At 44.5% G+C, this 21,466-nt stretch overlaps 1 protein-coding gene across 1 annotated transcript in view; it reads right to left on the minus strand.

Annotated features, from left to right (window-relative positions):
* Positions 1–21,466, minus strand: part of LOC311238049 (cathepsin F-like) — a gene marked incomplete at its 5' end in the record, with an annotated part of 42,171 nt that overhangs the window by 15,837 nt on the left and 4,868 nt on the right. Inside the window, 8 exons of the mRNA XM_084326013.1 lie at positions 1,491–1,610; positions 4,933–5,013; positions 5,202–5,298; positions 8,583–8,731; positions 8,892–9,005; positions 19,244–19,316; positions 20,185–20,241; positions 20,595–20,696. Of these exons, the coding sequence (XP_084182139.1) occupies positions 1,491–1,610; positions 4,933–5,013; positions 5,202–5,298; positions 8,583–8,731; positions 8,892–9,005; positions 19,244–19,316; positions 20,185–20,241; positions 20,595–20,696 (793 nt within the window). The remainder of the gene's footprint in view (positions 1–1,490; positions 1,611–4,932; positions 5,014–5,201; positions 5,299–8,582; positions 8,732–8,891; positions 9,006–19,243; positions 19,317–20,184; positions 20,242–20,594; positions 20,697–21,466) is intronic.

The raw sequence follows: 21,466 nt of genomic DNA on the forward strand, positions 1-21,466 counted from the left end.
TACGCGCACACAAAAATGCGCTGTATCCATTCGTTGTGACTAAGTACCCGGCCACCGTTTTACATAACAAAAAGCGCAGGTAGACTAAGTGTCTGGGTGTTGGCTATCTGAATGCATCTCCCCCTTCATTCTGTGTGACACAGGCAGTGGAGGTGAATACTAATGTGGCTCGGAATTCGTGATGGGGGTCTACCTGCTTATGATATTGAATCAAGCGTCTGTGCTGCGCGCCAGCTTTCCACGCGCACATTCACACAAATAGAGAGCAAGAAGAGCTTGTATGATAGAAAGATTGCACTTGCGTATATGCGCTTGTGTGTGTGTGTGCGTGTGTGTGTGCGTGTGTGTGTGTGTATAAATCAGTTCTGTGCGCATGCACGTACCCGCGTGCGCGTGCACGTGGCGTGGCGTGTGACCAGTTCCCATATTACGACTGCACCACTGGTCAGAACCACTCTTATCCAAGCTCTGGGGGGTCAGACCCACTCTTATCCAAGCTCTGGGGGGTCAGACCCACTCTTATCCAAGCTCTGGGGGGGTCAGACCCACTCTTATCCAAGCTCTGGGGGGGTCAGACCCACTCTTATCCAAGCTCTGGGGGGTCAGACCCACTCTTATCCAAGCTCTGGGGGGGTCAGACCCACTCTTATCCAAGCTCTGGGGGGGTCAGAACCACTCTTATCCAAGCTCTGGGGGGTCAGACCCACTCTTATCCAAGCTCTGGGGGGGTCAGACCCACTCTTATCCAAGCTCTGGGGGGGTCAGACCCACTCTTATCCAAGCTCTGGGGGGGTCAGACCCACTCTTATCCAAGCTCTGGGGGGGTCAGACCCACTCTTATCCAAGCTCTGGGGGGGTCAGACCCACTCTTATCCAAGCTCTGGGGGGGTCAGAACCACTCTTATCCAAGCTCTGGGGGGGTCAGAACCACTCTTATCCAAGCTCTGGGGGGGTCAGACCCACTCTTATCCAAGCTCTGGGGGGGTCAGAACCACTCTTATCCAAGCTCTGGGGGGTCAGACCCACTCTTATCCAAGCTCTGGGGGGGTCAGACCCACTCTTATCCAAGCTCTGGGGGGGTCAGACCCACTCTTATCCAAGCTCTGGGGGGGTCAGACCCACTCTTATCCAAGCTCTGGGGGGTCAGACCCACTCTTATCCAAGCTCTGTCCAAGTTTACATCGTCAACTAAAAACACACTTCTTCAATCAATATCTGAAATGGAAAAAAAGATTTTAAGAAAAAAACTACCTAACTACTAACCTTTTTACTGTCTTTTGCTAGTATGCACTCTGCTACTAAGGAATCGACCTTGCCTATATGACCTACTATGCTAATATGCACTCAAGTCTGTAGCACTCAAGTTCAACATTGTTTGACGAGCAATGTTACTTACCCTTAGCTGCTAGAGTTGTACCCTTCCTGCTGACTTGTTGTACAGAACTTGTAAGTCGCTTTGGATAAAATATCCAAGAAATCCTAACACTCACCGGTCTCGTCCTTTGACAGTTCCAGGGAACTGTTGATGTAGGCAGCGACTTTCCCCGTGTTGAAGTCACAGCCCTGCTTGTGACCGGTGTAGGAGTAGTCTGTCTCCGTCTCCAGACCACCTGAGGGACAGAGGAGGGCTGGCCAGAATAATATATCATAGCTGGCCTACCATGTCACAGGTGTTGGGTCTTAAACCGTGAGATCACGTGGAGAGAATCTAGTTTCACAGGCTAAACTGGTTCCGTTATTTTGGGTGAACTGCCAATGGTGGTTGGAAAACTGAACTTTAATGCCACTTAGTGGAAAGAATGATGTGGTTCAGTAATATAGTATACTGAAGTATAGTATAGTAGTATACACACACGAGAATTCAATCTCCGCTACACATGTTGTAGAAGATCATCTGACTGAATGGTGCAGATCTGTGAGGAACAGGACACGCCATCCGGCTCTATGCTCCAATCACACTGTCAACACCATCACACTGTCAACACCATCACACTGTCAACACCATCACACTGTCAACACCATCACACTGTCAACACCATCACACTGTCAACACCATCACACTGTCAACACCATCACACTGTCAACACCATCACACTGTCAACACCATCACACTGTCAACACCATCACACTGTCAACACCATCACACTGTCAACACCATCACACTGTCAACACCATCACACTGTCAACACCATCACACTGTCAACACCATCACACTGTCAACACCATCACACTGTCAACACCATCACACTGTCAACACCATCACACTGTCAACACCATCACACTGTCAACACCATCACACTGTCAACACCATCACACTGTCAACACCATCACACTGTCAAGACCATCACACTGTCAACACCATCACACTGTCAACACCATCACACTGTCAACACCATCACACTGTCAACACCATCACACTGTCAACACCATCACACTGTCAACACCATCACACTGTCAACACCATCACACTGTCAAGACCATCACACTGTCAACACCATCACACTGTCAACACCATCACACTGTCAACACCATCACACTGTCAACACCATCACACTGTCAACACCATCACACTGTCAACACCATCACACTGTCAACACCATCACACTGTCAACACCATCACACTGTCAACACCATCACACTGTCAACACCATCACACTGTCAACACCATCACACTGTCAACACCCTCACACTGTCAACACCATCACACTGTCAACACCATCACACTGTCAACACCATCACACTGTCAACACCATCACACTGTCAACACCATCACACTGTCAACACCATCACACTGTCAACACCATCACACTGTCAACACCATCACACTGTCAACACCATCACACTGTCAACACCATCACACTTCTATCACACTTCATCACACTCCTTCTACGCTCGGTTCGGTGTAGACAGTGTCGCCGCTAGCCCTCTGGCTAGTGACGTCACTGGCGCACCGGCTGTTGTGGAGGGGGGGGGGGGCAACCGCGGGGGGGCGGGGGCGCTCTCTCGTTGTCGGAACACAGTGTGAGAAGAGCATTTATGCAGGTGAACACCAGGAAGGCTGCAGGCTCAGATGGTATAACAGGATGCATACTTAAGTTCTGTGCAAACCAGCTTGCCCCGGTGTTCACCGCCATATTTAATCAATCCCTGGCGGATTCAGTAGTCCCTGCCTGCTTCAAGATGTCTACCATCATCCCTGTACCGAAGAAACCCTCCCCAACATGTCCAAATGATTACAGACCGGTGGCACTCACCTCTGTGGTCATGAAATGTTTCGAGAGGCTGGTCAAGGACCACATTTGTGCCTCTCTCCCCAGTGATATGGACCCTATGCAATTTGCATACAGGACAAACAGGTCCACTGATGACGCGGTCTCCCAGGTACTGCACAGCACTCTCTCCCACCTTGACCGTCAGAAGGGGGGCTATGTGAGACTGTTGTTCATTGACTACAGCTCAGCGTTCAACACCATAGTCCCCACCAGACTGGTGGACAAGCTGATCGAGCTAGGCCTGAGCTCCGCCCTGAGCGCCTGGGTACTGGACTTTCTGAGTGAAAGACCCCAGGCGGTCAGGGTGGGGGGTCAGACCTCCAACACCATCACCCTGAGCATCGGGTCCCCCCAGGGCTGTGTTCTAAGCCCCCTGCTGTACTCACTCTACACACACGACTGTGCGGCCAAGTTCAGCTCCAACTCCATTGTGAAGTTCGCCGACGACACGGTGGTGGTGGGGCTGATCTCGGACAACGACGAGAAGGCCTACCGAGAGGAGGTTGAGGTACTGGAACGTTGGTGCCAGGACAACAGCCTGCTCCTGAACATTGGTAAAACCAAGGAGCTGATCGTGGATTATAGGAGAGGACAGCAGGAGACACACACACCACTGACGATTAACGGGGCTACCGTGGACAGGGTGAGCAGCTTCAAGTACCTGGGGGTCCACATCTCAGAGGACCTGACATGGTCAACACACATAGACACAGTAGTAAAGAAAGCGAAGCAGCGCCTCTACCACCTGAGACAGTTAAGGAAGTTCAGAGTATCGGGGAAGATACTCCAGTCCTTCTACTCAGGAGCTGTAGAGAGCATCTTGACCGGAAACATCACTGCCTGGTATGGAAACAGCACGGCACAGGACAAGAAGGCCCTACAGAGAGTGGTGTGCTCAGCCGAGCGTACCACGGGTATTGCGCTACCTCCCCTGCAGGCTCTATACAACAAGAGATGCAAATCCAGAGCCTGCAGGATAATGAAAGACCCCCACCACCCCAATAACAGCCTGTTCCAGCTGCTGAGGTCAGGCAGACGCCTGCGAACTCCAGCTACTAGGACGGAGAGGCTTAGGCTCAGCTTCTTCCCCCAGGCCATCAGAGCCTTGAACAATGAACATTGAGAGACACAGAAACTGAACTATCCACACACAAGCACATACACGACACGCACGCTGAGCACGCTCACACACTAGCAGCCACTTTAACACTCATGCCGCACACACGCACACTTATGGCCAGAGGAAAGGCCACTTAAAGTAGTATAACATCAGGAACAGTGTATTGCACTACTAAAGCTACCTAGCATGTCCTATATGCTCTGTAAATACTAATGTACAGATACCGAGATGGCACACCATGTACCTGTTTATTGCACTGTTTTATTGGATTCTATTAATATGTTGTACCACTGTATTTTATTGGATTCTATTATATGTTGTACCACTGTATTGCACATCGTCGCGGGCAAGACCAGCCGCATTTCATTGTATACCTGTATGCCGTGACAATTAAAACTCTTGACTTGACTTGAATTGACTGTCAACACCATCACACTGTCAACACCATCACACTGTCAACACCATCACACTGTCAACACCATCACACTGTCAACACCATCACACTGTCAACACCAGTCACCCCTTTTTCCTCTTTCTTACCCAGATTCTCGATCGCTTCATAAGCATTTGATGGCAGCCCGCCTCCGCATGCCTGGTCGAGCCTATCACAGTCAACCAGTTCTGTGAAGAACAAACCAATTAACCAGTCAATTAAAGGCTTGGATCTGTCAAAGGTTAACAGCATGTGTCATGCTGTAGGAGAAAGTTATTGAATCAACCCTCTGTGCGTGCGTGCGTGTGTGTGTGTGTGTGTGTGTGTGTGTGTGTGTGTGTGTGTGTGTGTGTGTGTGTGTGTGTGTGTGCATTACCTTGTTCTGACAGTGACAGCAGTGTTCCGTTCTTAAGGAACCACTGGCCCTCGATGTTACCTATGACCGAGAACGCCCAGCAAGACCCACACATGCCCTGCAAAACACACACATATTATTGTATTACCACCTACTTCAGAGGACTAATGACTACATTAATGTATATATATATGAATTAATTCATTAGCCCCTAACCTTAAAGTCAAAAGCACACGGAGGGCAAGCGACGTCGCCTGGCGATGCGATCGGCTGTCGCTCAACGACAATCGCTTAGCACCCCACACCAGACCCGACCATTCAGGTATAATAAGCTATATGTGTCGCTCTGTTTAGCTGGGGGTGTTGTTTCCCCCCGGAAGATATGGGAGGACGGACCAGACGTTAGGTTGTCGTGAAGCAAGCGTATTAGCAGGTAGCTGCATTGTGCATTACAAGGGAAAGTATTAACCTGTAAAACCCATATTGAGCTGGAATTAAACCACCATATACGAATACAACCTCTCCTCATTCTTCCTGACATTACTGCATGCCTGATCGCTACGATACGTTCACTACCACCGATTGGACAAGTAATGTTATGCAGCTGCTGAGAGAGTTTTTTCACGGAAGACACAAACTGTTCCGTTCTCAACCATAATTTTCTTTGGACAATAAACCTTACAAAATACATCAGTTGCAGCCTGGACATTCAACTCTGTCAACATCCACAACTTCTTTTGTTACCCGAGTATAAAAACATCTAAGTAGGTGCACCGTGGCGCATTGTCAATTTATTAGTTAATGACAAGCGGTTACTATAGCTTCTCCAACTAATGTTATTTATTCAAATTGTTCCTGTTAATTAATAATTAACATAAGTAGCATGGTAATAATACGTAGGTTATTGATCAATGAATGTATTGATAAATAAATTTATATTACAAATGATACACCAGTAGAAGTCATGTTATTTCCTCATTGTCCTTGCTGTGTCGCCTGCCGTCGCCTCAAAAAAATAGGATTGAGGCGATATTTAGCCAGGCGACAGAAGTTGCTGTGCGATCGTCAATCGAAAATCTGCTGCCGTGTGGGTTGTCTCATTCATAACAATGGAAGCGTTATAATTCTGTCAGTCGCCTCGCTTAAAAAGTCGGTCGCCTGGCAAAAATCGCCCGCCGTGTGCGGCTCACTTAAAGGAACACGCCAACATTATGGGAAATGCACTTACCGACAATAAGCACACAGTATTTCCCCTATATGCATTCAGCAGCGGCACTGCGCCGCTGCTGAATTAGGACCGCCGCTGCTATGAACTACTAGACTATTAAAAGAAATTATATATAAAAAGAAATAAAAAAAAATTATAATATTTTTTTTTCTTTTTTATAATAATAATAATTAATTTAATTTATATAGCGCTTCTCAATAACCAGAAGTCGCTGACAATAGTTGGGAGCAAAAGTAAAAACAAAGAAACAAAAGCAAAGAAACAAAAACAAAGAAACAACAAAGAAACAAAAACAAAAGGAACATGAGACCATGGGGGGAACAGGGAAGACGGCATGATAGCACAAAAAGACTGGAGACAGACATCAATCAGGTTGGAGGGGGGGGGGGGTTTATGGGTGGGGGGGTTGAAGGCAAGGGAGAACAGGTGGGTTTTGAGGCGAGCTTTGAAGGTGGAGAGTGTAGGGGAGTCTCTGATGGACTGGGGGAGGGAGTTCCAGAGTCGGGGTGCAGTACGAGAGAAGGCCCGATCTCCAAAGTTTTTAAGCTTGGATGTCGGGACAGTGAGGGAGGCAGTGGAGGAGGACCGGAGGGAACGGGTGGGGCGGTAGGGAAGAAGATCGGTCAGGTAGGGGGGGGCCAGGCTGTGGAGGGCTTTGAAGGTGAGGAGTAGTGTTTTAAAGTTTATGCAGTGTTTGATCGGGAGCCAGTGGAGGGAGTGGAGGACAGGAGTGATGTGTTCGCGGGACCAGGTGTTAGTGAGGAGGCGGGCGGCTGAATTTTGGACCATTTGCAGTTTATGGAGGGAGCGGGAGGTGATACCAGTGAGGAGGGAGTTGCAATAGTCCAGGCGGGAGGAGATGAAGGCGTGAATGAGGGATTCAGCAGCAGGGGGGGAGAGGCAGTGACGGATTTTTGCAATGTTGCAGAGGTGAAAGTAAGATATTTTTACGATGGAGCGGACGTGGGGGTCAAATGAGAGGGTGGGGTCAAGGAGGACACCAAGGTTTCGGACTAGGGGGGAGGGGGTGATGGTGGAGTCGTTGATGGTGAGTGTGATGGGTCCGGATCTGGTGAGGGTGGTTTTGGTGCCAATAATGAGAAGTTCAGTCTTGTCACTGTTCAATTTGAGGAAGTTGTGAGTCATCCAAGTTTGGAGTTCGGTAATGCAGGATTCGATGTGACTGTGGGGGGATTGTGTACTGATGTAGATTTGGGTGTCATCAGCGTAGCAGTGGAAGTTGAGGTGGTATTTACGGATGATGTGACCAAGGGGGAGAATGTAGCAAATGAAGAGCAGGGGGCCAAGGACTGAGCCTTGGGGGACCCCCAATGTGACTGGGGAGGGGGAGGAGGTGTGGCCGGAGAGGGAGATGAATTGGTGTCTGTCTGTGAGGTAGGAGGAGAACCAGCCAAGTGCTGTGCCCTCAACACCCAGTTGGTGCAGCCTTTGGAGGAGGATGGAGTGACACACTGTGTCAAAGGCTGCACTGAGATCGAGTAGGATCAGGATGTTGAGGGCACCGGAATCAGCGGAGATGAGGAGGTCGTTGATGACTTTAACCAGTGCAGTTTCGGTGCTGTGAGCGTCATTTCATTTGGGCTGTGGGGGGGGGGGGGTGCTTAATGTAAAAGACTGACCTGAGGAAAAGGCTGCAGGGAGAAAGCACTGCAATCTAGTCGATTTTGTGTTTTGAGCACAAAGTTCATCATAGATCTAGCCTCTTTATTTTGCTCTCAAAGTGCACCAGATTGATGCATTTAACTTTAAAATGTTAACAAAAAATAATAAAAATCAGGGGAAACACTGGCACATTTCCCATAATGTTGGCGTGTTCCTTTAACCCTTAGGGCCCGGCTACATTCATCCAAGAGTATCCTTTTGTTGGACACGAATGATGATGAGTCCATCCTGAATGGTTGAGCTCTGTCTCCTCATTATATAGAGTGTCTCTGGTATACATTCTGTGTGTTTTATCTCCGTGTTGCATTGAGTTAGCAGGGCCCTTATGCTCATGCTTAGAATAGCATTAGTGTTTTTGATTGTTTTGTGTGTGTGTGTGTGTGTGTGTGCGTTGTCAACAAGCTCCCTTTGAAAATGAGACGGCTTTATCAACAGATCTATCAGCAGATCAATCAACATGTGTTTGCTCAGCTCTCTCTTAAGACCTCTACCTGGTTCTTAACAGGGCTGACTGCTCCATGCTCCCTCCAATCCCAGCTGGGGGGGGTGGGACCACTGACAGGAGCGGCCGGTTTCATTGGCCGATGTAGAGTCCACTGGCTCAGCATGGGGTTCAGGTATGTGGAGCGAAACTCCTCCTCTGTATAAGAAGAAGTGAGTTAGGAGAGAGAGAGAGAGAGAGAGAGAGAGATGAAGGGAGATCATATATATCAGGGTCATATACATTACAAAGCAAGTATTGTATTTACTCAGTCATGTCAAGTAAGCTGAAAACACACACACACACTAGCTAGGCCTACCAGTGAGGTCGCTGAACTTGGTGACCCCATACTCAGCTGATCCCTGGTCCATAGACTGAAGCTTCTCGGCTGTTTTCAGGTTCTGGTGGAAGATACGCAGGCGATGGTCCGCCTCTGCAGGGTCAAAGGTCAATATAACACATTGATGAAATCTATGGGTATATTGAAAGCTATTGGATTACTATACTCTGTGTCTCAAGATTGGCTTCCATTTCCACCATAATAGGTATCCAGCCCATGTGGCAGACCACGTATAATGTAATTGGTGTATTTATATAAAATATTTATGTTTGTTTTTAAAACACAGTTCTATGGACTATGGGTCACTTCTCCACCACTGAACCCAAAAAAAGTACCGGAGCACACTAACATTTCGACACAAGAAGACTGAAGAAGAACTGTGTTTTAGTCAATTGTACAGGTGTTCCTGTAGCTCAATGGGTAGAGCATGGTACTAACACTGTCAGGGTTAAAGGTATATAGAGCATGGTACTAACACTGTCAGGGTTAAAGGTATATAGAGCATGGTACTAACACTGCCAGGGTTAAAGGTATATAGAGCATGGTACTAACACTGCCAGGGTTAAAGGTATAGAGCATGGTACTAACACTTCCAGGGTTAAAGGTATAGAGAGCATGGTACTAACACTGCCAGGGTTAAAGGTATATAGAGCATGGTACTAACACTGCCAGGGTTAAAGGTATATAGAGCATGGTACTAACACTGCCAGGGTTAAAGGTATATAGAGCATGGTACTAACACTGCCAGGGTTAAAGGTATAGAGCATGGTACTAACACTGCCAGGGTTAAAGGTATATAGAGCATGGTACTAACACTGCCAGGGTTAAAGGTATATAGAGCATGGTACTAACACTGCCAGGGTTAAAGGTATAGAGCATGGTACTAACACTGCCAGGGTTAAAGGTATATAGAGCATGGTACTAACACTGCCAGGGTTAAAGGTATATAGAGCATGGTACTAACACTGTCAGGGTTAAAGGTATATAGAGCATGGTACTAACACTGCCAGGGTTAAAGGTATATAGAGCATGGTACTAACACTGCCAGGGTTAAAGGTATATAGAGCATGGTACTAACACTGCCAGGGTTAAAGGTATAGAGCATGGTACTAACACTGCCAGGGTTAAAGGTATAGAGCATGGTACTAACACTGCCAGGGTTAAAGGTATATAGAGCATGGTACTAACACTGCCAGGGTTAAAGGTATATAGAGCATGGTACTAACACTGCCAGGGTTAAAGGTATATAGAGCATGGTACTAACACTGCCAGGGTTAAAGGTATATAGAGCATGGTACTAACACTGCCAGGGTTAAAGGTATATAGAGCATGGTACTAACACTGCCAGGGTTAAAGGTATATAGAGCATGGTACTAACACTGCCAGGGTTAAAGGTATATAGAGCATGGTACTAACACTGCCAGGGTTAAAGGTATATAGAGCATGGTACTAACACTGCCAGGGTTAAAGGTATATAGAGCATGGTACTAACACTGCCAGGGTTAAAGGTATATAGAGCATGGTACTAACACTGCCAGGGTTAAAGGTATATAGAGCATGGTACTAACACTGCCAGGGTTAAAGGTATAGAGAGCATGGTACTAACACTGCCAGGGTTAAAGGTATATAGAGCATGGTACTAACACTGCCAGGGTTAAAGGTATATAGAGCATGGTACTAACACTGCCAGGGTTAAAGGTATATAGAGCATGGTACTAACACTGCCAGGGTTAAAGGTATATAGAGCATGGTACTAACACTGCCAGGGTTAAAGGTATATAGAGCATGGTACTAACACTGCCAGGGTTAAAGGTATATAGAGCATGGTACTAACACTGCCAGGGTTAAAGGTATATAGAGCATGGTACTAACACTGTCAGGGTTAAAGGTATATAGAGCATGGTACTAACACTGCCAGGGTTAAAGGTATATAGAGCATGGTACTAACACTGCCAGGGTTAAAGGTATATAGAGCATGGTACTAACACTGCCAGGGTTAAAGGTATATAGAGCATGGTACTAACACTGCCAGGGTTAAAGGTATATAGAGCATGGTACTAACACTGCCAGGGTTAAAGGTATATAGAGCATGGTACTAACACTGCCAGGGTTAAAGGTATAGAGCATGGTACTAACACTGCCAGGGTTAAAGGTATATAGAGCATGGTACTAACACTGCCAGGGTTAAAGGTATAGAGCATGGTACACTCAAGTTCAAGTTTCTTTATTAGTTGTCATACAGAAATACAGAATACTTTTGCATGAAATGCTTCTTTCTGTTTTGCTCCTGAGAGTGTGCTAGATAAAATAAAAAGATAGTATAAAATAAGTATAATATAAGTATAAAATAGAAAGTCAAGTACGTAAACAAGTGTAAACAACCCAAAAATGTTCAATATACATATATACAGTATATGTACAGTATATACAATACATACAATGCAGAGTAGAGAAGGTAACTGAGTTACAGCAATATACAGTAGTGTCGAAATGGTGAGGTAGCTTAGCTTGTGGTGCCACCTTGTGGTGGTGAGGTGCAATGAGGTATGAGATTGATGTGCAAATGTCCTTACCAATAAATATAAAGTGTGTTAGTGTCTAAAGTGGGTAAAGTGGGTGCTACAGTGTGTTGTTTATTTAAAGTGAGTGTGTGGATGTGTGGATGTGTGTGCTGTGGGTGTATTTGATGGTTTGTTATTGTTCATTGAGCAGCCTGATGGCCTGGGGATGGAAGCTCCTTCTGAGTCTCTCTGTGCTTGCCATGAGACTCCGGTATCGCTTGCCTGATCGCAGCAGTTCAAAGAGGCAGTTGTTTGGGTGGCTGGGGTCTTTGATTATTCTCTTAGCCTTACCCCTGCACCGCTTGTTGTAAATGTTCTGGAGGGTGGGAAGCCCCCCTCCAATTGTGCGTCCGGCTGAACGGGCCACTCTCTGTAGTCTGCTATGGTCTTGTGCAGTGCTATTCCCAAACCAGAAGGTGATATTGCCAGTCAGGATGCTCTCTATTGTGCATGAGTAGAAGTTCTTGAGGATCTTCTGACTCACCTTGAACTTCCTTAGGCGCCTAAGGAAGTAGAGGCGTTGTCGTGCCTTCTTGATAACACTGTTAATGTGTGTGGTCCATGTCAAGTCCTCGGATATGTGGGCTCCGAGGTACTTAAAACTGTTCACTCTCTCAACCGGTGCCCTGTCGATGCTGAGGGGGCTGTAGTCCCTGACCCCCGACCTCCTAAAGTCCACAATCATCTCTTTTGTTTTGCTGACCTTCAGGGAGAGGCTGTTCTCTTGACACCATCCCGCTAGAACCTTTACCTCTTCCAGGTAGGCACTCTCGTCGTTTGCAGATATCAGGCCCACCACGACTGTGTCTTCAGCAAATTTGATGATTGTGTTGTTGTTCCGCTGTGCCACACAGTCATGTGTGTACAGGGAGTAGAGGAGGGGACTCAGAACACAGCCCTGGGGGGCCCCTATGTTGAGAGTGATGGATGAGGAGGTGCAGTTGCCTGCTCTCACCACCTGGGGTCTGCCCGTCAGGAAGCGTCAATACTTTTACCAACGGATTTCCAGTTCCGCGTGCGCATTCTGCAATCTGATTGGCCACTGACGTTTCTGGTCGTGTGACATGTGCGGCCAATCGTGTGACGCCTGTTTCTTTCACCGGTTAAGCTTAGGCACTCTTTCGAAGTTGGTTAAGGTTAGAGTTTGTCTTAGAGCAGGGCGATAGAACACCAGCCCTGATTCCAAACTCTAACCTTAACCAACTTCGAAAGAGTCGCCTAAGCTTAACCAGTGATAAACTAGGCCAGGGGTCAGCTACCTTTATTGTCAAAAGAGCCACTTTTCCCCCGTCCCACAAAATAAAATGCTCAGGGAGCCGCACAACCTATTTACCCTTAAAATGAAGATAACACAGTGTATAACGTTTTATATATCCCCAAGCATACCCCACATTTAGCATAAAACACCTGACAATTGCATACCCAAAGTAATTTGTGATTTATTATACTTTATACTTATAGCACACAGTTTGTTGCATTAATGGGATTATAAAGCAACAAAAAGAAAAATGTTTTTTTATTGCTGTTTTTACCTGTTATAACAAAGGAAAACCTCAAACTCTTATGAAGAGGAGAAAAAAGACTGGCTGTGTAGACCTATTTTTAATAAAACACAGAAGGAGACAAAACACTGGTGTCTGTAGACCGACTTTGAAATAAAACCCTGAAATATTCAGGTATATTTGAGTCCTTCCCTTATTTGTGGAACATTTATCAAATAAAAAGTAGTCCACTTTGAAAAACAACTACCATGTGTAGACCTACTTTTAAATAAAACACAGAAAAGGAGAAAAAACACTGGCATCTGTAGACCTACTTTGAAATAAAACCCTGAACTATGCAGCTCTATTAGAGTCCTTCCCTTATTTGTGAAAAATCTATAAAATAAAAAGTTAATTTTTCGTTGTTCGCAAATTTCGCACCACATATCAGGCATACAGGTAAGCCTGCATCGTTAGTCGTGAAAGCAAATGAATCCCTCTATTTTCCTCAGATTTTCCTTTTTTTGGATTTATCCATGGTTAGCTTACTGGGGGGTCGGAAACTCAAGATTAGCCACTTGCAGACGGCAGGGAGAGGCGCGGGGTGTGACGTACTGTATATTTTAGTTGATGAAATATTTTTGTTGACTAAATATCTTAGTTGATGAAATATTTTTTCATTTCAGTGTCACAGTATGACATCGATCTCCAAAAATAAAAAAAAAAAAAAAAAAAAAAAAAAAAAAGTTTAGGCCATGGAGCCGCAGCTGATTGGCTAAAGAGCCACATGCCACCTCGGAGCCGCAAGTTGCCGACCCCTGAACTAGGCGTTAGGTAGTTTGCATGCCGTTCGAGGCGGAAATGGGCAAAGACACAGGCGTCACGCGATTGGGCGCACATGTCACATGACCAGAAACGTCAGTGGCCAATCAGATCGCACCAGAAACGTCAGTGGCCAATCAGATCGCAGAACGCGGAACTGGAACTCCGTTGGTTAAAAAATAGACGCCGTCAGGAAGTCCAAGACCCACTGGCAGAGGTCATAGTTCAAGCCCAGGTCCCTGAGCTTGGCTATGAGTTTGGAGGGGACTATGGTATTGAATGCTGAGCTGTAGTCGATGAATAGCATTCTCACATAGTTCCCCTGCCTCTTGTCCAGGTGTGATGCTGCTGTGTGCAGCACATGGGCTATGGCGTCCTCCGTGGACCTGTTGGGGCGATATGCAAATTGCAGGGGGTCCAGGGTGTTGGGGAGGGAGGAACAGATGTAGCCCTTCACTAGCTTCTCAAAGCACGTCATGGCTATGGAGGTGAGAGCTACAGGCAAGCAGGCTTGGGTTTTTTGGGTACAGGGATAATGGTGGACTTCTTCAGACAGGTGGGGATGACAGCCTGTTCTAAGGACAGGTTAAATATGTCAGTGAATACCGGGGCCAGTTGGTCGGCACAGACTTTTAGGACGCGGCCGGGGATACCGTCCGGTCCTGCTGCCTTCCTGATATTCACTTTCTTAAAGGGGAACAACTTATAAATGGCCTTTTTGAGTGTTTAGCATTGTTTCCTAGCTATGTGCATAGGCGCCTACGTAATTGAGCAGGCGAAGCGGGTGCTCTACCAGTATTGAACTTGGGGGAGCAAGCTTGTCTCTTTGCTCCCTCACTTTTTGATCATTGATATATCCCCCCCCAATATATCAATATTATCTAACCATAACTACGTAATTTCAATCAAATTAATAATACGCAATGACACTTAATAACAAGTTTTTAAGTTTCCAAAGATTGCGAACCCCCCCCCCCCTGCCCCATTATGGTTTGATCCAGTGCCTCCCATCTCCAGCGCGTAGACCTTTTGGCACACAGCGCTGCAGTCTGGCTGCAGGTAGGCTGAGTGTAAATATCAAAGCGCACAGAGTGTGTCATAATATTGGTGGCAGACCAGGCAGGCAGGCTTTTCCAGTAAGTTGTTCAAATAAAAGGATTATGTTAGACATAAGTTACTATTGAGTGGTAGTAGAACTTCTACGGTTCTACCACGCAATACAATAAAAGTGTTTCACGGTCCCGAATTGCGATCTGGTCATACGGTTTCCTCGAATAAATAATAATAACGTTTCCCTCTCTGGTTGGCATTAGCTTTAGTGCTAGCCGCTAGCTAACGTTATCTAGATATGTGGTGTGAGCTGGATGACGTTGACTTCATTTGCAAACGTTAACGCTATCTATATGGCAGACGAGCAGGGCCGGATTAACGACGGCCGCGGCCCGTGGGCCTATAGTGACGGGGGCCCTCCATTTTTTTTTTTTTTTTTTTTTTTTTTTTTTACTTTTTTTTTTTTTTGAGATCGATGTCATGATTGTGCACTGCAGACTCAGGGAGGAGGCAGAGAAGGAGAGAAAGAGACACAAGATTTACAGGTAATGGAAATATATCTTTTTTCTCTTTCTTATTAAAAACTTGGCCTATTTGAAAGGAGATTGATTTAATAAAAATGAATGAGCGAAAAATCAATATACAGTGTATATACAGTATAATATATTATTATTATAGTAATTGGCTATCATACTGCAATATAAACTGAGTTTTATAGTGAAAAGAGCAGCTTTATTGGTCAAGATTGAAGGCTCTATATTGCAGGAAATTGCACGTACAGGTTCATTACATTTAAAAAAAAGTCTGCCATGGAGGGGCTCGTGCCGGACCCCCTCCAAACCACCCCTTGCCTGTCAAAAAAAAAAGAAAAAAAAATTAATAAAAAAAAAAAATTTATCAAAATAATATTCTTGCACCCCCACTTTCAACTATAACTAGGCGGCCATGGCTATGTGAACTTATATTAATATGATCTATGTCTCAAAATGCTCATATTGGCGCATTCTTCCAATTCTCCTCTCACAATATTCACCCTCACTGAACTGAGTCGTTTGAAAATGTGCCTATATGTGATGTCATATAGTCACTGCTGCATGTTAATGTTCAGGCGAACACGGCCACACACAGTGGTTTAGAAGCCCAGGCTCAAAACAGCTCGAAATCTTGAGGTAGAAAAATGCTGTTTTTGAGGACTTGATTAGAAATACAAAACAATGAATAAAAAATATATATATATTACAGAGGTGTTCCATAGACTCACAGGAATTGTGTAAAAGTGCCCAAATAGTGAAAGAAATAGTAAAATAGTTCCCCTTTAACACTTTGGTTGCCATTGGTTAACATGGTAAAACATGGTTGAATGCCACCACCCACTTCAATGATAGCGTTCTCATATTTGTGAACGCATAATCTCTGTCTTAAATTATGGCTATGTGTCTAATCTGCCCGTCGCTTATCAATGATTGTTTGCAGTCAACATTGTCGAAACGGATTGTTTTTTTAAATCGGTTAATTTCCGTTTTATAGCATTTTGAAAAGCCCTTGTTTTCTTGAACGTTTCAGGAAAATATAACTTTTCCGTGATAAACGGCATTTACTGGAATATTCTGGAATACACAAAAAACGTTGTCATTTTTCGGCCTATTTATGAATAGTTTTCAAATAAACGCTAGATGATCGATAGTATAGTGTACTTATGCACGCTAGAGAAGCGATCTGAAAAATATATTCTCTAATTTCCTGATCGCACACACACACACACACATGGGGCAAACGCTGATATCTCTGTGAAAATAGATCCGATTACCCCAAGACTGGTCAAATAAATTGCGTTTATTGATTCAGCGCCGGGTACTGTAAATATGTATTCCACGCGTTTTCCGGCTCGGCGATCACTTGGGTCTCTTCGGATGCCTCGCCGGAGAAGTAAAATGAGGAGGCTGGACCCCCCCCCCCCCCCCCCCCCATCAGTCTAATCCAATGGGGTGCAGTACCGTCCGGAGACGATAGGGGGCGGTATTTTCCAAATGGAGCTCAGAGAGTCTGCAGTACTAGCGTGAGGCTCGATTGATGAAATATGAATTCAAATCGCTAATAAAAAAAAATACGACAAACAAACGCTATATAGCGTTGGTGGCACTACAGTCGGCATGAACTAACGACAAAACGCGTCTGTGACACTCAAAGTGTTAAAGGTCCTCCTCACCTCATGTTCTGTTATCCTGAACACTGAGTCTCCATCGGCAGTGCCCCCCCGCCCTCCATTGCAGTGGTTTGTAGGCTGGTGTTGTTATTCACAGCCTCAAACCTCGCATAGAAGGTATTGAGATCATTTGCTAAGGAGATGTCACTGTTCAGCTTGAGGGAGGTGCCTTTGTAGTCTGTCATCGCTCTGAGGCCCTGCCGCGTCTACGCCAAGCACAACAAATTTGTGTTTCCGCGTTCGAGTTTTGCGCTCTGATTGGCCAGGTCATGTGACATGTGCGCCAATCGTGGGATGGCAAGTTATGCGCCTATTTCCGGGTCTAACAGCCTGCAAACTACCTAACGCCTAGTTTATCACTGGTTAAGCTTAGGCGACTCTTTCGCAGTTGGTTAAGGTTAGAGTTTGGAATCAGGGCATGCGTTCTATCGCCCTGCTCTAAGACAAACTCTAACCTTAACCAACTTCGAAAGAGCGCCTAAGCTTAACCATCCAAAAACGTGCGGTCCCACGATTGGCGCACATGTCACACGCGCGTGGCCAATCAGAGAAGCGGAAAACACGAATTTGTTGTGGAAAGTATTCAGGCGGCCCAGCCACATACCTCTAGAGTAAGCCTGTTCATATTGAAGTTCAATTGTATCCCTGTAGCGCCGTTTTGTCTCTATTACTGTCCTCCTTACGTTGTATCTCGCCAAGGCTTTTGGTTTTGGTACTCTAATTGTGGTAGAGGGGATTGTTTCTTCTACCAAAGTACAAACAAAGTCTAGCACTGTTTCTGTGTAGTCATTAATATTGTCTGTGTTGTCGCGGAACACACTCCATTTTGTACATTCAAGTGCAGAGTGGAGCGTCTCTTCTGACTCCACAGTCCAGCGATTAACCTCTCGCGTTACTACAGGGGCGCGCTTGAGACTTTGTCTGTACTCCGGTAAAAGAAAGATGGCGTCATGATCTGATTTGCCGAATGCACTAGCAGCTTGAGACTTGTACCTGTTCTTAAATTGCGAGTACCGGTAGCAATGGTCTAGGATATTCCCGCCTCTGGTGGAACAAGTCACATGCTGATAGAAATTTAGCAACACTTTCCTCAGATTAGCGCTATTAAAATCACCCGCAACCACAATAGCAGCGTCAACGTTAGCTGTTTGGAGTTTGTTTACCTCGTCGTGAAGAACTGAAAGTGCCGCTCCCGTGTTTGCGTGGGGGGGAATATACACTCCAATCAAAATGGCCGACGTTAATTCTCTCGGGAGAAAGAATGGTCTGCACTTTATGGCTATGTTCTCCAGGTTTGGGGAGCAGTGGTTTGAAAGCTCCTTCACGTTGCCTGGATCACATCAGTTGTTGTTAATCATGAACACTGCCAGGGTTAAAGGTAGAACATGGTACTAACACTGCCAGGTTTAAAGGGAGAACATGGTACCAACACTGCAAGGGTTAGGGGTTTCATTCCAACTAGAGAACTAATCCAACCTCCTATCCATTTTCTCAGCTAGACATCCTTCTTATCCTTATCTCATACTGACTTATTGGTTATGTCTTATCTGCCATTTACTAACAAATGAATCCTTCTTTCTGTGCCTGTTCGTTTGTCTCTTGATTAGCTATGTTTTACTAAGGTAATTTAAGTAACATTTAACAGCATACAATACATTAATAACGTGTGTATAACTGTTACATATCAGCTCTTGTACTGAAAGTAAAAAAAAATGCAATGGTGGATTTGTCCTTTGAATTTAGCATTCATAGGACAACATTATTTGCCTTTATTTACCCAGTATAGATTCGCTGAGCACAGATGCTCTTTTTCAGCAACACCCTGGTTAACATTCAAACATTTACATATATTCACACCAGGGAGCTGCCCAGTATAACCACAACATATAACCTTCCAACATGGCTGCCACTTTCAAAAGAAAATGTCTCATTTCTGTGCAGTGGTAGAATAGGTAAAACACAGATGATAATACTGTTCCACTGTGAGTTTTATTTTCATAATTTCATAATCAAAATACGTGAACAAATTATAAAGTTTTTGTTGATACATTTCTCATATCAACACATAGCAACTGTTGCTTTGCACATAGCAACCATTGTTTCTTCCTACATGAAGGACGAATGGATGTTCTAAACGTTCTGTTAAAGGTCTCCGTTGAAAGTAAGTAGATCCCAACCTTGATAAATATGATATCGTATGTCTCAATAACTCACCCTCCTGACTGCTGTAGAGCTTGTTGTATTTCACCATGAACTCTTTGAACTGGCCCAGCAGCACCACACACTCCTGCAGATCACATCACACAGACTCACCATCAAAAACACAAATCTTATCAAGTTCATGTTGGGAGTTTATTATTACGGCAGCTTTTACACAGCAACAAAAAAAAGAAAAAAAAAAGCTTTACAATGCACGTAAATAAAAGAACACAAAAAGGAAGTAAAATATGTGACTTCACTGTGTCCGCCAGTGGTCATGTTACTATACTGTTATTATGCTGAGAAAAAAACCTCTGAATTTACCGAAGATAATTGCGTGCATTAGAATGTGTTTTTATCAGCACAAATTATTAAAGATCATTTGTTTTGATAAAACATTTGAATATTGTTGCACTGTTGAACTGATGTGCAGTCTTTTTCATCAAGTACATCCAAATCTGTGTTTTTTTTTCAGTGCAAATATAATATATATCAGTCATACTTCATCTTCGATTGTCAGATACAATGGAAATAAAACAACATAACAGTGTAGTTTATTAGCAGTGTTGCTGTCAAACTATAATATGATAAATATATTCATAGTTTGTACTGAACTTGGTAGATCTGCCTTTAGCTTCTCTGCTCCTGAATCATGGAATTCCCTGCAGGGAACATTGAAATGAGGTGCACTAGTGTCCGTGGGTCGATTTAGAGCACTGGTGGTGACCAAGCAGGTCACCACAATCTGTAATGGTTTTTCAATTGTGTTAGAGTGTGTAATGTTTTGAATTAATCTATACAAATAATCTATCTCTCTTTCTTGTACTTTGCATATTAATTGATGATTGTTGATGACATTTATGATGACTATGTAACATGTAAATGAAGGTTGCCCCTCAGTGTACATTCAAAATAAAGATTGAATGAATGAACAAATTAATTAATCTCAGTATTACCTCCTGTGGTTGGCTGGTGGAGCGAGGCAGGTCACCGACACTGTTGGTCTCTTTGGACTGAGGCTCAACTGATAATAGAAGCAATGAAAAAGACAAAGTAACTGCGAATTAACATAACAGCTACTGTACAGATCTGAATTCATCATGAGTGTCAGAGCAAATAAACAATACTAATGTAGCAGGTATTTTAGAATTTGCCTAACCCTGTCAGACATGATTGAACTGACAAATGTAAACATAGGTTAACCAACTCGTTACATACTGTATCGTTGTGGCAAGACTAAACACAGCAGTACAAACCCACTAAAACCCTTCCTTGTTGGGGGTCTTAGTGTTTATGTGATGAGTCATAACCACGCCACACAGCACCATACCACCACCAGACCGCACCACACGGCACCATACCACACCAAACCGCCCACTGACTGACCTGCTGGCTGGCATTTCTGTTTCAGCAGAGTAGAGGTCCCCTGCCATGGAATATCCCAGACCTCGAACACACAAACCTCTGTCTGGTACACACACACACAAACACGCACACACACATCACCATGTTATGTTATTATTAATGTTATTTATTACTATTATATAGGTGTCCATAAGAATGTTGGAAACATTGTGAAGATAATAACACACAGGATAACGTGTCTATAAAACGAATATCAAACATCATCATCCTGGATCTGCAGCCAAAAGTAATGAGTCACTCCAAATTACTATCCTGATAGTGATCACAATCCTTTTAATTGCTGTAATGACTTTACCTGATCCTGTTTATTGCTTTTTCAAAAAACGACAGTGATTTCCTAAATGTCTTTATCAGGCTAATATGGTCAGTAATATTCCATCATGAGTTGCCATCACTTTGTCAGAAATGGAGTAGGGATGTGTAATTTATCTTATTGCTTATTTTTATTATTATTTATTCATTGCCCTGTGGTGCCGTCCACAAGAAGACAATTTCTCCCCTGAGACAATAAAGGTATTATCTTAACTGATCAAGAGCTTGAAAACTCCACTTTCAATTGTAATTTGATTTGGCTTTTTCAGACCCTCAAACTTAATAGGCTTTGCTGAACCATAAAAACATACACGTTGCTGAAAATAAATAAAAATAAACTTGACCCCCCCTCACTACTTTTAAGGACTAGGACTCTATCACAGAGTTGTACACACACCTGCAATTGTCACCCAGCCTTTTATCTGACTATGTAAATAGTCTGTTCTGCTTCATGTCTTACATACCTTGCAAAACAGAAAAAAGCATTTCATATAAAAGTAT

This window comes from Notolepis coatsorum (genome assembly GCF_963971535.1).
Source record: "Notolepis coatsorum genome assembly, chromosome: 12".
Lineage (NCBI taxonomy): Eukaryota > Metazoa > Chordata > Actinopteri > Aulopiformes > Paralepididae > Notolepis > Notolepis coatsorum.